The sequence below is a fragment of the Cryptotermes secundus genome, unplaced genomic scaffold (genome assembly GCF_002891405.2).
Source record: "Cryptotermes secundus unplaced genomic scaffold, Csec_1.0 scaffold10790, whole genome shotgun sequence".
NCBI classification, from domain to species: domain Eukaryota; kingdom Metazoa; phylum Arthropoda; class Insecta; order Blattodea; family Kalotermitidae; genus Cryptotermes; species Cryptotermes secundus.
In genome coordinates this window covers 1-17,753 of record NW_019739032.1, presented here as the reverse complement: position 1 = coordinate 17,753, position 17,753 = coordinate 1, and the positions used below count along the sequence as shown (strand labels likewise).

General features: G+C 37.5%; 1 protein-coding gene across 3 annotated transcripts; it reads left to right on the top strand.

The window, feature by feature from the left end:
• Window positions 1-3,875: 3,875 nt before the first annotated feature.
• Window positions 3,876-15,675, top strand: LOC111871633. Of its 3 annotated transcripts, none has more exons than XM_023864866.2 (4): window positions 3,876-4,200; window positions 7,850-8,978; window positions 11,113-11,284; window positions 13,896-15,675. In XM_023864866.2, exons 1-4 carry the CDS (start codon window positions 4,163-4,165, stop codon window positions 14,141-14,143), a joined length of 1,587 nt encoding a protein of 528 aa, XP_023720634.1. In that variant the 5' UTR covers window positions 3,876-4,162; the 3' UTR covers window positions 14,144-15,675. The 3 variants fall into 3 exon arrangements, with proteins under 3 accessions (XP_023720634.1, XP_023720632.1, XP_023720633.1); XM_023864864.2 differs by having other exon boundaries at window positions 3,922-4,200; window positions 11,113-11,440; XM_023864865.2 differs by having other exon boundaries at window positions 3,942-4,027; window positions 11,113-11,440.
• The last annotated feature ends 2,078 nt before the right edge of the window (window positions 15,676-17,753 follow it).

Sequence of the window (17,753 nt, the reverse complement as noted above, 5' to 3'; positions counted from 1 at the left end):
GGTTTTAAAAATTATGCTGTTGGTGGCAAACAGAATACAGAAGATATCTGCCATGACAAAACCCTAAACGTGTGCCTGCATAGTTTGTGTTCTGTGACATCATCCCACTTAGGCCTGGGGAAGATGAGGGGAAGAAGAAACTGCACAGAGCAGCAGACAATAGGTAATGAACATTTCTCTGTTTTTAAAATCTGCAGGAGACAATCTTCCCAGTTACTTTCTGGAATATAAACATCCTCCTGTAAAAGGGTAGGTCAGAGAGAAACCTTCACTGGTTGCTAGTTACAAGTAATTCTGTAAGCAAAACTATAAATATAGTGGGTGCTAAATTTTCAGACAAGCAATTGCTGCAAATTAGGAAACATAATGAATGACCTGAGGGAATAAACCCTTATTTTATGCTATGGTTTTATGTGTATATGACGTTAAAGAATCCAAACTTCCAACGGTTTTTGTCACTATAATGAAGTCACTGTTATAAGCCCTACTCACTGTACCACACTCTCACTATACTAATTCAGGTAATTTCTGGTAGACATACATATCAGACATGCAGGATTATGTTGGAGGCACGCAGCAGCATACTTGGTTGAGGCACTAGCTACAAACCAGTTTTAGGATCGATTCCTGATGAGGTCACTGGAAATTTCAATTGACCTAATCCTTCCAGCCACAGTATGGCCCTGGGGTCGGCACAGTCTCTAACAGAAATGAGTACCATGAATTTTCTGCAGGCAAAGGGCTGCTGGAATGGGGGGCTGACAACCTCACCACCATCTGTGAGCAGAGCATCTAGAAAATGTGGAAGCCTCAGTGTCCCACAACCCTATGGGCCTCCAAGGCCTCTTACAGGGATAGTTCTACTTTCACCTTTAACAGATCCTAACAAAATCAAATGCACACCACGTACATAACACTGATTTACAATACTGACATAGCACTTAATTTTCTCTGTGTATACATCCTAAACTTCAGTTATAGCTATTCTGTACAAAACAGAATTGGAAAGTATTCCAATCCCACTACGCTGCACATAGTCACATTAAATGAAATTCATAATACGTTAACACTTTTCCCTTGTAATGTGTACAAGCCATTCTTAACAAAATGAGGAAACAGAAAACAAAAATTAAAAACAAAACCATCAGAAAATATTTTCTGATTCACAAATGCACACAACACTCACCAAGCTTTCCTTCAGAACAGGATATACTTCCTCAACTCTCTGCAGTGTAATCTTTGGCACTCTTGCAGCAAGAGAGCATTGAATCTTTTTCAGTGTTAAAAGGTGTTCATCAGACATGACTGATTGGTAGTTGCATAAGAAAGTGGCTTACAACAATCCTCGTGACATAGCTGCCCTGTTCATTGCAGTGTATCTACATGGATGTACTTGCCCAGGTCCTGAAAAGAAACATTTAATTGGCATTTAAGTGTATCACATTTTACTGATGATTGTATTTATATTTCCAGGAGGCAGGGTGGAGGTATTCGACCCTGCTTCCACACAGATCTTGCATTTATTGCCATATTTCATTCATATTTATAAGGTTCCAGCACTAACCACACAGAAAGCATTATTTCCATGGTTTTTCTGTTTCCTCTACTGTTCTGTGTTGATTCACTGACATGGTATCGTGTTAAATTGTCGTTGCTTAGAAATGTATGAATAAATGCAAATTGTTACAGATTTTGTTACTTATGTTACAAATTCTGTCACTTGTGTAACAAAATCTGTTACTAACAGTTCCATTCCATCTGTACCCTAGTAAATTAACATTTTCAGCATTAAAAACAGTTGAATAAAACATGTAAATACTATTAACTTAATCTTCCTACCCAAGAAATATATAATAAACTTTATTACAAAATACACAGTGATTCATAATATTTATTCTGCTCCTCAGTCTTTCATGCTGACTACTTCAAGTCAATTATAATGAAATGCCACACAATTACAGAAATAATAATAGGATTTTGGGGGGAAAAAACAGTACTGTTCTGCAACATTCCTATACATCACACAAGCATCTGATGAATTATGGCACCCGGGCATCTCATTCAAAATCAGGAAAATTCTTCCCCATGCATATTACTGAATATTAGAAACATATATAATGGATAGTCTCTTTCAAGTAAAATTCAAAGACATAATCATAACCTTAAGGAAAACTGAAGCAGGCTTACTGGAAGGAAGCGTCTTAGGAGTGGTCCTATATGCTATCTATACAAGTGACCTCCAGACATCAGACAACATAACAACTGCTACCTGCGCCGATGATACAGCAATGTTAGCAGCACATGAAGATCCAGGGACAGCCTCAATGAAGCTCCATGCCACCATCAATAAAATAAAAAAATGGGTGAAAAGATGGTGAATTAAAATAAATCAAACCAAATCCATGCATATTACATTCACCCTATGCAACCAAACCTGCCTGATAATGGGCAATGTTGATCTAACCCCAGAAAAGTGAAGTGGAATACCTGGACATGCATCTCAATAAACACTGATATGGGAAAAACATATCAAAACCTATAGAAAACAGATTAACTAAAAAGCAAAACAAATACACTGGCTACTTGAAAGATGATGAACACTATCAAGAGGATGCAAACTCTTCCTATATAAAGCTGCACTCAAACCCATATGGACCTATGCAATTTGGCCATGGTTGACAGCCTCCAATTCCAATATCGAAATCCTCCAACACTTTCAATCCAAGACTTTCCGATCCATTCTGAACGAACCATGGTACATAAACAACCACAAGTTCTACAAATGAACAAAGTGCTCAGAAAAATAAAATGGAATATCACTTAATTATGAAAAGCACAAAATCACACTAATGCACTAGTGTTGAACCTTGTATACAACAGCGAAACTACACAAAGAATCAAGATACACTGTCCTAACTCTACCAGACAGGCTTGAGTAAAACCCCAATACAAGAANGGATTAGAAAAACCCCCAAAAAAAGAACCGAAACAAAAGCAAAAAAAAAAAAAAAAAAAAAAGAGTATGAGTTACGCCACTGGGCACAAGTCATTCACGAGCCAGTACTTATTGAACATATACATTTACTGCAGATTCTATATAACAATTATGTAAAAAAAAATGAGATGAATGAACTCTGACCATCTTCTGAAAGCGAAGGAAAATGGGACATGTTTAAAAAGTAAGGAAAAGATGGAGTTCAATTATATATTATTATTATAAGAATATACATCCATAAAAACTCACCTCATGCATTAACTTTCATTTACACTCAACTTCCTTGTCACACGAAATCGGTTGAGAATTAAGCCGGTGATATCGTACATCTTATATTATGAAGCTTAAGAAACACCAACATCGTTGCAATCATTGCCGATCATTGCTTTCTCTTGTACAATTCAACTTAGTGACGCCAGCCGACAAAACCAACATATGCGTGGACATAAATAATACCCTTCTTTTAAAGTTTTTAGACCTCGCAGTGTTCGCAGTTGTCAGGTCACAATATAACGTCAGTGTTACAGACTTCGTGCCTGTGTCACGCAGCTTAGGCGAACACGTAATTATTACACTGATAACAATTTCCAAAGGAAATCCCACAAATTAAACACTACCATAAGGACATCACATGTAATGGAAAATAAATATGGACGATTAGATAGGGCCTCAACTTGAACTGAAGGGAATTTTGACAAGGATGGGAAATTTGAGAACGATAATATGTATTGAGGTGAACGTGATGACTGCATTTTCCGTGATTGGCTAGCAGTGATCATAGATCATCATAGATGACGAAGAGCGGTGTGTGGGCGAGGGCTCACCAAGGAAACTAGCAACCGCGATTTCCAAGAATAGTCATCAACCTGAGTTGAACACGTGTTTCTGAATGGAGCAGCGCAAATTGAGGAAACGGCAACGCGTCTCGCGTTGAGTAACTCAACTTCCAGGCAACAGGGATCGACAGGAATTACCGCGGATTTCTGGTCACATTTGGCGGGAAACTTGCATACGTACATGTGATTAAGTTATGTATGTTAGGTATCGTTAAGGCACAAAGTTTTAGTTGTAGTAAGTAGTTAAAGAGAGTAAGGGATGTTCCAGTAGACTTTTTGCTAACGGTAACCGAAAATTTATTAGAGGAGACTAAGAAATAACTATGCTATTATGGAGAACAGCAATAGAAATAAAATTGAATTATTCAGGTAAAATGATAAATACTACTTTCATCAGAAATAACCTAAAAGCAGGGTTCTGATATGTCATCCAGAATGTTTTAAATCTACATTTCTATTAATTTATTTACTTCATATCCATGGATCATTATACATGATATAGGACAAGTCAAATACTTTATAATACAATAAATACTATTTCTGTATTATTATATTCTTATTACTATTTAGTATTAGTATTAATATTAATCTTTGACTTGTCCCATATCATGTATAATGATTCATGGATGAAATAAAATTGAATTGAATTGAAATAAGAATAATAATTATATAATCGTTTAACACATGACACTGCTGTACATCTCAAGACCCAATCCTTCTATCCCGGCACAAATATCCTGGTATCGTCTTGTTCCTGTAAGAAAAAAATAGAGAAGAGGGCAGTAGACATTCCTATAACATGTACTAATATTAAAATCTATAAGTTACTTATTCTTGAAATATATATATATATATACTTCTTTTGGCTTGTTTTGGACTTCATCCATCGTCTGGTATGTAAAAGACAAAAGACCACAAAGTTTCGGAGACTGGATCTGTCTCCATCTTCAGGTGGGTAGGGGAAGATAAACCTACTCAGTTGGGCCTCTTAGAAAGAGCTAGTCACAATAAAAAAAACTTGGTAATCTCAAATGTTATATACCGTTATTAGAATCCTTTAGGATCCATTAGTTTATTACCTTATTTCAGCCTTGCCAGACAACAGCCTTATTTGATGACCTGTAAGAAATATTGCTTGAAAATACTTTCTTACATATAGCAGACAATTTGTGGTTCACATGGGAGTGATTATTAAAAGATGATCTCCTGTGATGTGATGTAGTTCACTAGACAGGCTTTGGAAGAACTTGACATCACCCTGTTCGGGTACAATTATGGACCACTTTACATTCAGGAAATGAAGCATATAGATACATGAGACATTTAAAGTTCTCATAGCATTGAGTGCAAAAATTACAGTCTTCTCAGATATGATGCTGTGTAGTTTAGTAGATAGGTTCCAGTGTTTCAGAGGAACATGCTGCCTCCATCTTCAGGGTAGAAGAGTAACACATGCAAAGTCCTGCTTCTCCACCCCATTCTGCCATACACAATATTTACTTATGCTTGACATCCTTATATTATTTGTTGGTCCTTTCAGACACTTTACTTCTCATGCAGAGTAGACCACAGCTTTCACTACTTTCATTGGTTGTGTTGGTTCACACAGCTATCTCTCTCCCTCTGTGTGTACCACCTTTTCCATGCTCACCTTCTATACCTTGAAGATGGAGTCAGCACATCCTTTTGAAATGTTGGAAAATGTCTACCAGAACACATATTATCAAATCCCAGGAAACAGAAAACATTTAATATGGATAGTGTTAAATAAGTCTTGTTCTCACTCGGGCCCTTCTTCATGATTGCTGCTGTCACTGTTAGTGACACTGTACTTTAAGCGTCTTAGGTGGACTCAGTGATACTGTCCCTGCCAAACTTCTTTACAAAATCCTTTTGTGACCACTCTGCATATCAAGTTTTTCCCAGTCTTCAGCCACTATCCTGTCAGTAGCATCAGTCATAAGTCTTTTGCCACTGGCCAACATGAAGTTATTTCAGTTGGCAGTTTCTGTCTTCATGTAAGTCCATATTAACTCTAAGGCTTATGCTGACAATGATATGGTGGTACTTGCTACCTGGTGATCCCATTCATTATTGCTACATACATCTGCACGTTGAAGGTATATATTTATTATAATTGACGAATATTTTTAAATACTTTTTAAATTTTACAATGACATAATGGCAAGCAATGAAATAGATTGATGTAAATGGAGCACATGATGATGGCACTGTAGTACCGAAACATGTTGTGAAGTAACAAGTGAAATTGAGTGCACTAAAAGACGGGCACTGCTTACATATCATGGACGAAGATCAGTGCAACAGGACGCTAAAATACAACATTAAAAAAAGGGGGGTAAAGCTATCCCTGTAATAGGCTGTGAAGGCCCATGGGGTTGTGAGACATCGAGGCTACCACATTTTCTCTAGACATTCAGCTCACAGATGGTTATAAGGTCGTCAGCCTTATGCGCCAGCCACCCTTTACTCCCCCAGGAAGATTCCTGGTACTGATTTCTGTTAGAGGCTGAGTAGTCTACAGGGCCATAGTGCAGCTGAAAGAATTAGGTAAATTGAAAGAAAATCCACCTCATTGGGACTTGAATCCACAACCTTCCAGCTTGTAGAATAGTGCCTCAACCAACTACGCTACCTGAAGAGTGAAACAAAATGAAGTAACTCTGCTTTGGATTCAGTTTGATCTACTGTTATCTACATTCTTTAGAGCCAGTCAGTAATGAGGCTTTTAGAGATTTGTGAGTGGAATTCATTCATAGCTGTCACAGTTTCTTATAGATAATTAATGAAGTAATTTATAAATTGGCCTGTGAATAGTCTGGCATTCATTTCTGATCCATTATCTGAGTTTAACTCTTTGCCTTTAGACCAAAAAATTAATTTGTTTTCTTTAACATATCTAATTTTATTGGAATCAGTATGGCTTATTTTTAATCTCCTTCCTCTTCAAATTGACATGCCTCCAGTACACGCGATCTATTAGAGTTAAGGTATAATTCTAATTCACCATTTTTTATCAAAAAAAATACTGGAAATTATCCTTTTCAATTATGACGCTATAGGATATTCCCTTTTGTCATAAAGCTCATACACTCTCTATCTTTATCAATTATATTTATATCTGTAACATCATGTTTCTTATAAATACTTTCCTGGGAGAAATAAATATTTGATTATCTGATGAAGTTAAATTTTCATTGCAGTCTCTCTGCACTGTGCTGTAATATGTCCAACATGCTTTTGCTGTTATTTCTTATGTTTTATGGACATGTATATTGCTAAACTGTTCAGGTTGCTCAGATATATCTTTGAAGAAACTTCGACCCATTTCAAATAATTGTTTATTCTGATTTCTGGTGTCAGAATTTTCCAATCTGACCAGCTTCACTGGGGTAACAGTTGATTTTTTTCAGATATCACCACACAGAATTCAACAAATCAATGCACGACAAAACTGTAACACGTGGTGAACTTGTGAAGAATGTGGTCTTCCAGGTTTTGACACTGTGTAGTTTGAAGACAGCCTGATATTTCAGGGGAACAGTTTACCACCTGCTTCTGCTGGTTTCTTTCTTGGCTTATTCTTTGACCTTGAAGAATGGACACCACTAAAAAGTCAGGCTGTCTCTGAACTGCACAGAAGGCCATACTCATCTTTCTGAAGAACTAAGAATAAAATCCACAGCCACATCAGGGTTGGTTATAAATGCAGACAACTGACAGAGAAGCACAGCTGGCAGTTCTGCACCTAGAGCCATGGGGCAAGGATGTTGAACTTTTTCCATGCCCTTCAAACTCCTGCCTTCATGACAGCTTCTTTAGTAATCAGGATATGGAATATGTCATAGTACAGTTGTCACATTTAGACAGTACTTTTCAGTTAAAAAAAATTCCATTAATCCAGATTCTGTTACAGACAGATTTTTATAATTACTGAAGTTATCTTTCATTGTTCAGCAGTTATGTTCATGCTGAAGATATTCTTTTTCTGTGACAGGTTAGTAGCTGTACTAGAAAAGATTCTGGATGCAACAACAAAAACCATGAAATTGCTACATGAAAGCTGTGATGAAGCTCAGAATTTGTTAAATAACTGGCACATTCCTGATACTTCTGTTCCTGGAGAACTGCCTCACTGTACATGTAATGATGATGATGAAGATGATTATTCTAAAATCATTGAAGTGGCGAAAGACATTGAGCAAGTTGTAGAACAAGCACAGAAGCTGCGAGAAACACTGAGTGCTTCAAAACCTCAAGCAAAAGGTTTGCTTCTGACAAAAAAACCTAATACAGGGAAAATCTGCCAACTTGGGTTCACATCTAAGAAACTTAATGACAAAGTACAAAAGAAAACTCCAAGTGCAAAATTCAGTTCTGTTAAACCACTGACTACTGGTAATGGATCCTTGAAGAGAATGGTTAATAATTCTGTTGTAAGGAGAAGTTCTCCTGATAATCACTCCCCAAGGGCAACACAGACAAATACAAGTTGGCAATCTATACCTATTCCAATTTTGAGTGGAAATTGTGATAAAAAATCAGTCATAAAACCAAGATTGAAACCTAATCTGTCATTACAGACAACATACCAAAAAGATTTCTCCATTCATACAGACTCTAGTACCACCAGACACAAAATTGTAAGAAGCTGCTTTTCAAAGCCCAAGGAAAGTTCAGTGAAAGATGAAAATACAGCTATGTCATGGTCGAAGAATACAAATGCATTGTATGTTAAGAATATGGAGAGAGATACAAAGCTGTCAAATAGCACATCATTTTCAGAGAAAATGGGAATCTCAGATCTTGAAGATTTACTCTCTCAAGTAATTGTTTATCCAAATGTCAGTGTTAAGCCTGATATTAAAAAGAGTACAACACCTCCAGTGAAACTGAATTATTGTCTGTTGCACAGTGACAAGACAGCTCACATTACTAAGAGTGATTACAGAGCAGTTAAATTGGCAGAAGCTGTGGATGTTCTGGGAGTGCCTTCAGACTTGATTAAAGCTCTGAAAACTTACCACAGTTTCTTTGAAAGAAGACAAAGAGGGAAGAAGTGTGGAATTGATGCTGGCAAGGGGAAAGTTGCTGCTAGAAGTTTCTTAAATAAGTTATCAACCATGGTGAGTTACAACAAATAAATACCTGAAAGGTGTTTATTTAATACCCAAAACCAAAAATATCTTGAACTTGAGGTTCTCATGGTAGTAGCTATGAAGAACGCTGTCTTTTGGATGTGATGGCTTGTAGTCCTATACAAGTTCACTGACCTCCCTCCAATTAGTTCTTCCATTTAGAACAGTAATAAAGAGTTTGATCTACTTCTAATTCCTGTTTACTTTTTCTTAAGTCTTTCCAGTGACAGATTCTGTTAGTATTTCCATGTGCAGTTGCAGCTATCCATCTTTCTCCAGTCTAGATGTCAAGGGATGTTTCTAAACAAGGTATCTCATGTGCAGTATGGGAATGGTAAACAAAGCTATATTCACCATTATCGTAATTTATCAATTCAGACACTTTTATGTTGTTTTTAATATCCTCACATGTTATCTTTTGAACTTCTGGAAAAAAAAATCAGGCCCATAGAGTTGTGAGACATTGAGGCTCCCAGATAGTGGTGAAGTTGTCAGCCTTATGTGCCAGCCTCCCACCTAGGAAGATTCATGGTACTCATTTCTGTTAGAGCCTGAGTCAACCTCAGGGCCACAGTGTGGCTGGAAGGATTAAGTGAATTGAAAAATCCAGTGACATCAGGAATCAAACCAGCAACCTTCTGGCTTGTAGCATAGTGCCTCAACCAATTGTGCTACCATGTGCCCCCATTGAACATCTGAAACTTGTAGTATTTAATCCTGCACTTAGGTATGATTCACTCTAGTCTGCTCTTCTCTGTTTATGTCTATATTATCTTATGTTTTGTAACTAAAATTGCTGTTTCTAATTTGATTCCTTTGTTATTTAATTACCTATACAGTTTCATTTCCCTGCTTTATACTAGTTTTTAAAATTAAGTACAAAAGGGGGACAGAACATTAGAAGTCTATGATGAAAGCAGTCTTCTGGGATGTTGCACCGTGGAGATGTGGTATTAGCCAACTGGTGTCTGCTTGTACCGGTTCTCACGGTCTCTTCGCTTGCGGATTTCTTATTTTTCCTTCTACCCTGAAGATGGAGGCGATACGTTCCTCCGAAACGTCGGTTAACACCACATCTACACGGTGCCACATCCCAGAAGACTGCTTTCTTCGTAGTCACCGCCGTGAAAACCTCAAATCTTACATTAGAAGTCTAGTTTAAACTTATGAAAAGCATATATAAAAATTTTGTTTTGTTACAGCAACTCTACATCTTAGTTGACTTTGGCATTATAAAGTATTATGCAGCTCAGTTAACAAAAAAGCTTTGCTTCAGTATTTTTACAAATATTCAAACAAATTCCCATCACACCTGTGAGTGACAGTCAAAAAGTAAAGGCAATTTTAGTTTACCTCTAAGACAGTACTGGCAGCACTGAAAATGACACAACCTTTCCCCATTTGCACCTTGTTGGTTTTCATATAAATTTTGAATGGATGCTCTGCTGACAGAATGTACCAAGAATAGTAGTGATCTACAATCTGATATTTGTGATCAAAGTGCAAGGAAGCTTGTGAAATTTATGGAATAATGTCACTTTAATATTGGCAATAAATGAATTAGCCAGAGGGTGGATGAGTGTTATGTTGCACATTCTCGTGCCATCAGCTGTATCGTGCATTCATTCATTCATTCATTCATTTCCTTTATTTTCCATATGTCCATACAGATAAAAAACCTAGGATGTGGAAACAGTCCCTTTGATAACATTAATATTGAGTAGGTACCTCAGTAAGGATAAAATGAAGTGGGTATCAGTCATGGTTCATTGCTATGCAAGAACCATTCAGTTCAATTCAGTTCAATTTATTTCAAATTCTCATGGGCTTACGAAGTGTGGCCCTTTGGACCAAGTGCATTGAAAATCAGGTCAATTATATACAAAAATATTCTATTCTATTCCGATTACAACATATGAAAACTTACACAAAAATTATCTTTAATTTTTTCTTACATACCTTCATATTACAGGCCCAACAATTGTCATAGGACAAGTGTTGCACTGTAAATATTCTTAATTCTGATATTTTTGGAGCATCAGGGATTTTATAATGGTTTTAACTTAATGTGTTCAAAGGATTGATATTATTTATCATTGTACTTTCTTCAATCTTGTTACAGAATGATGCCAGTTGGAAAAAATTTGCATATGAGCCTTTGGTTGAACTTTTTATGGAGTATGCAGCATTACTGTCTGAAGTGTCCAGACTTATGGAATGTAAGTTTAAGGAAAAGAATGATGAGCTTCTGGCTGGCCTTCAGAAGAAATATGAACATCTAGAAAATAAATATTGTAAGTGCTCCAACATTCATGAATCTGCGTTCATGCAACCAAATACTCAAAACCATAATGGCTCAATAACTGAAGAAAATTACAAACACTGTACTCCACAGGATGGCTGTGCCATGATAGGATTATGGAACTTAAACAGCAGAGAGAGGTTTAAAGGTATGCAACAGATAATTTTAGATCCACATAGGAATAACACTAATGAATCGGAATTATACTCACAAAGAAATTAAAACCACATTAAATTTATGAAATTCTGTTCAGAATCTCATGTTTTCTCACCTCCCATCTAAAACATAACAAAAAGTATACAATATTATAATTTTACATATTGTTTTGTATATCCCATGTGGAGGCAGGGTCGAAGACCTCCACCATAGCCCTGCGAGTCATAGGAGGCGACAGAAAGGGAAGTCTTGAATCTGAGACAGTAAAATATGGTCACGAGTCCCATGGGACTCAGACCTGAGAATGACTGCACTAGCAAGGGCCAGCAGCAATTGTAATCTACCCACTGTCTTGTCAGAGCGCTCCACATCAGCAAACCCGCAACTGGCTGACTGACTGACCATCAGTCGTAACATAAGACTGGACTCAACTGTTTTTTTATGGGTGCAGAACTCAGTGCTTAGCATTAGCCCTACATATGCCAGGAGCAAAAAAGTCAACCTTTATTTAAAAACAATCGTATATAGCATTATGTCCAAACTATACAGATAAAAAATCTGGGGAGAATCCTGTGAAAGAAGAAAAACTTAAAATGGCGGCTATCAATGTAGGAATTAAAGCTGGCATTTCTTTGGTTAAGGGCTGAACACAGACTATTTTGAGAACAGAGGACTGAGGAGAATATCTGAAATGAAGGGAGCCAAAAATAATAAAAAGACAAAATGAACATGTTGTTTTCAAAATAAATTCACTCAAACAGAACCCAGCTACAATATTGTCACGTGAATGTGACTATAGATGGGGTTAGGATCGGTGAATGGATTTATTGACCACTTGTATACACCATTTGGAACTACTCTTTACAGATTGCTGTCACGCACAGACTAGTGTCCTCAGTCAATTAGTCTCTCCACTAGCCATTTCCTATTGATGGCTTCTATGAAGGAAGATTCTTCAGCTTCCCACTCTCTGGTCCTCTTGTCACAACTACCCGTGCAGAACTCTTTGTCAACTGACAACTCAAGTATCTGGGTCCCAGGCTGGTTGCTATTTCACACCAGCCTCATAGCCTTCTCTTCACAGGCTGACTTTCAACTGAACTGCTGAAAACTCTAACTTTGACACTCAACTGACCATGCTTATAATATTTCGGCACAAACCATGTAGAAAACACTGTTTCCATTGTTATAGTCCAACAATACCTCAACCGCTGCATAGCAACAGGCCTGTACACTTCAATATGATGAACAAGGAAATAACAACAATAAAATTTGTAATATTTACTGATTGAAGATCATGTTTATGCATTAATCATTTCTGGTAGAAACTTGAATATCATTTTGACAATAAATTGAGATGCGAGTTCTAAAAGGTCAGACATTTCTTACTCGAAATGTAGGTTATTTACTAAATCACAATTCAATAATATGGAAAAATAATACAGTTTATATTGGGTTTTGATAGGGAAAGAGGAAATATTTGCCAACTGCAGGAACACTACATGAGGATGTTACTGTAATGAGGAATAGCCCAAGCATGTGGCATCGCCTGACAATCTTTACATTGCAGGTTATTCCGTTGTTCTGGATGCCCACTTACCTTTTTGTGCTTGTGTTGGTGTGTGTATATTAACATCTCTCCCTTCATACCAGTTACTATTAAACTTTGAACAAAATAGATTTCCAAATTTTACAGCAGATATCTGAAATGATTTTTCTCCTTGAGGTTGGAAGAAACAGTTGACTATAAATATTGCAGATTTCACAATCCACTGTTCCTTGTTCAATTCACAGAGCATCATCAATTCTGCTGCATTTTCATTGTCTTGTTTTTGTGCTGGAATCTTTATATGACTGATATACTGTCAGACTTTTTTTAATAATTTTCTTCATGAATATTGTGACCTGAGGGCTCCTAAAAATGCTGGTGTTCTAGACGGAATGATTTTTTTTATTGCTAGTGGGGTGGGACTAAGTCCCTTGTACTATGGCCACTTCTGGCCTATTGTAGCAGCCCCAGATGATAGGTGAGGGTGATTGTGAGCAATTGGTGGAATGAAGAATGGCAGGGGAAACTGAAGTACTCAGAGAAAACCTGCCCCAGCGCCACTTTGTCCACCACAAATCCCACTTGACCAGACCCAGGATCAAACCTGGGCCGCCGCGGCGAGAAGCCAGCGACTAACCGCTTGAGCTATGGCACAGCCACGTAGACAGAATGAATGCTTCTATGAGTAATATAAAGTGAATTCTTAGGTAGCAGTTGGTGATATACGAGTACACATCTTAAAAGTTCTATGTTAGTCTTATCCATTTGAGGGTTGAGTCTAAATGTCAAACAGATGCTTTTCAATCCACTTTATATGACAAAATAAAAATCCCACAAATAAGCATAAATGTTGTCGATGCTTTGGTTTCTTTGATTCTGATAAAGACACTTATTTCAGCCCTGGAAGAGATGCAGTATATACAGTACAGCAGTGAATTCCAATGGAAGAAGTTAGATGAAAACGTGCAGGAGATACAAATGTTGGAATTCCAAACAGAAGTGTTTGAAGTGCTTGAGCTGCATATTTTCCCACAGTTATTTACTTACAGTTCTCAAGATCCCACATTTCCAAAACTGTACAGGACTCTGTGCTCACTGTGCAACCTGGCAAGGCTAACCTCCCCCATTATTATTAAATCATGTTAAAATGCTGCTACACACTGTGACTTGTCATACATACATCTGCATTTCAGGATATTCATAAGTGCAATCTCCACTGAATATGAAACATGTCATAGTTAGACAATTTAAAGTAAGTGTTCAGTAGGAAAAGTGGTTATATAAATGAGGCCCAATTACATTGTATATGAACAACCAGGGCCTTCAAGAACATCAGTAGAAGAAACAAAACATTTAATTCACAATTACTCTTTCAGTTTAGTTTGAAATAATACTGGCATTAAAGAATCTCTTTGGGAAGCCCCCTTTTCTATACTCTGGTCTCCTGTACTCTCCTTGTTCATGTAAAACAAATATAAATGTTATCTTTCCATTGCTCTTGTGAATAAGCAGCTCTTTCATCTCTCATCTCATCTCATAGTGTGATGTCAAGAGTCCTCGTTAGCTTAAGTGCTTTAAAGTTGAAGATCACTATTTGAATTTTACTGCAGGCATATATTACAGTGATTAATTTCTGATATTTATATCTGATTTGTAATTATTTTTGGTGTGTATAAAGACTGTTCAGATCTACAATTAATATATTTACATATGTATTATAATAATTTTCAGCCATGATCATGTATGTAATGCACAATAGTGTGTGTTCTTCTGTAAACAAAATTATGCTTACTGATGCCAATACTAAAAACACATTATTATTTTGAAATTCATACATTGGAATATTCTATTGCAGGGGGATGTATGTTTCAGTATAGGCACAATTGTAAATATAGTGAAATATTACTTGCCACTGAGAGCCTGAACCCCTCCCCAAAGTAAACCCTTGTCCCATGTGGATTTGTCAATATATGTAAAAGCGAATGCAAAGAGTGTATTTGTCAGATACTGAATATATGAATATATACGGTCTGCCAAACATGTTATAACACAATTAACACAAACAAGTGCTCTAGGACTATCTTCAGCACTCCTATCTCTTCTCAGTTACACGCTGCTACTGCACACATTGAGTGATATGTCTGATTGCTTTTGTGCTTTTTTACCGTTGCTTTACCACTCATGCACCACCTGCTATACCTCTTTATCAGAACAGAACTTCTTTCTGCCCATCGCCTCTTTGAGTGGCCCAAACATCTCATAATCACTTGGAGCTAGGTCTGGTGAGTATGGCGGACATGGAAGACACTCAAAGTGCAAGTCTTGAACTGATGCACGGGCAGTATGGGGCCGAGAATTGTCATGTTGCAAACGGACACCTCTAGTCAAAAGTTCACGTCACTTTGATCTGACTGCTAAGGGCACATACAGCTGTGCAGAGGCCAGGAAACGATGTGCCCCACATGACAGGAGACTGGGTGTGTTTCTGTACATTTACAATGTTACTTCAATGCTGTAATATCTCACTAACTGTAATGGTCCTGTTTGGGTGTTAGAGAAGTTTTAAAAATTACTTTATGCTGGCCTTGTACATATTGTACACAGAAATAGGAATTAAGACTAGAATTAAATTGTAAATGTATGTCAATACTGACAATGGACTGACAAATGACAGAACTGACCTCTCGTCAGAGAAGGCACCCCAAATGGACAGGACAGCAACTTTCACAAAGAAGAAAACATCTGGTCGTGCGCCCCAAGACAGACTGACTGACCGTCAGTTGCAACATGACTTTGACTTTATGCTGGTACATTAAATACATTATTTTACAAGTCTGCCACACTAACATTCTTCCAGTACTAAAATCAAGATTCTGTTAATAAGCAAGCACCACCTATATTGACCTCAGCAACAGATGGGAGTGAACACTTGATTCCACACCCTGGGGAAGCAGCCCCTGGTACCCTCTGGATAGGAAGGTTGGTGGGCCCCAGAGCTGGTCTGGATATTATGGAGAAGAGAAAAACCTTATCCCTGTCAGGAGTCAAATCCTGGCCACCCAACCAACAGCCCATCAGTATAGTGACTGGGCTATCCTTGCTCCAAAATCAGGATCCATATATTAAAAACAACATACCTGAATAATCTTTTGATTGTAGATTCATCAAGGAGTTGCAAAAGATCAGTTGGTATAGCACTGGATTACAGGCTAGACAGCCTGGGTTCGAATCCCAACAGGGGAAAGGGTTTTCTCTTCTCCACAGCATTCAGACCAACTCTTGGGCCCACCCAGCTTGCTGATCTTCCCTCTGTATGTCATGCAGCAATCCCAGTTCATTTGCTGATGAATCTTGTCGATTAATTAACAGAGCATAACGATTTGAGGTTAGGATAGACTGATTAACTGACAAGGCATTAATCTGACAGTGGTTTTACCACGACCCATGTGTGTTGTCCTGACAACCTGAGCTATCTGCGAGAGGCTGATTATATATTTTATTGAACAAAGGACGAATGATGTGTAGTCATATTGAAAATGTAATATATAACATGTTTTATATCCAGCCCTACGGGGAGATGATTGGATCCACGAAATGAAAAAAAATGTAATGTTATGTAACTGGTGAACTGTTCCGTTTCTTAAAGCTGTATAAATTACTACGGTGTTTAGTATTCACTTCGATCCCATTCCTGTTAATAGACACTTCATGATCTTGCCAATTAGCAGACAGCAGCACGTGCAAACAATCCCTTTTATACGTGATTGTCCTCGTACACTGAAACCAACTAATTTCATTCGAAAATAACAGCGAAAAGACCGTACACTTTATAACGTCCGTTGGACATTACACGTTACAAGGATTGTCTAACATTTAAATCCTTATAATGACCTGAAATATTGGTAAAGAATTATTCAAATAATTTATCGGTTAAACTTTTCTTCATAATAAAACTGTTCACTTGCCCGGCCCCCTGACCTGACCGTCTATTCGATCATTGCCATTCATCAACGTTTCGGCCGTAAAACTGCACTTCCACTGTTTCAAGACATTATATGCACACGTAAACATATAACAAATAAATAAGTTTAAAAATCATTAAGATAGGCAGTCATCACTCAAATCAGATTACTCTTCATGCCATGAGCGAATGACCGAAACAGAAGAAAGCAGGAATCGCATGGATTAAGTCTGCAGTAGCCGCCAGTAGCACTACCTGGAGTAGGGGTACCTNAGTAGCACTACCTGGAGGCCCTGGAGGACCTGGAGTAGGGTTACCCAACGTAGCCGTTGGTAACCATTGTTACATGCTTTTCTTGGAAATAACTAGTAAAGACATTGTTGATAACTTGGTAACGCTTGGTAACATGGTAACGTTCATTGAATACACTTTCTAGGAGAACAATGACCAAGTTATCAAAAGAATATATTTGGAAACAGTCACCAAGTTGTCTCNACACCCAACCACAGCCATACAATTTATATCCGCACCAACCGAAACAGTATCGTCTAGAGAGTCTAGAGATACTGAAGGTAAGTTTTAATTTTATAGCTGAATTAACGTATTAGAATGCTAATGACACTGAATGTATTACCAAGATCACGTTATGGCTTGTTTGATCCGCGTTGTGCTGGTGTACATTCAGAGGCGTTCAGAGGGCTCCACCCCCTTAATTATACATACCTTAATAAAGGTTATCTACGGAAATTTTCTAAGTTTATTCGAAATGTAAATGGATACGAGATTTGGTACTTG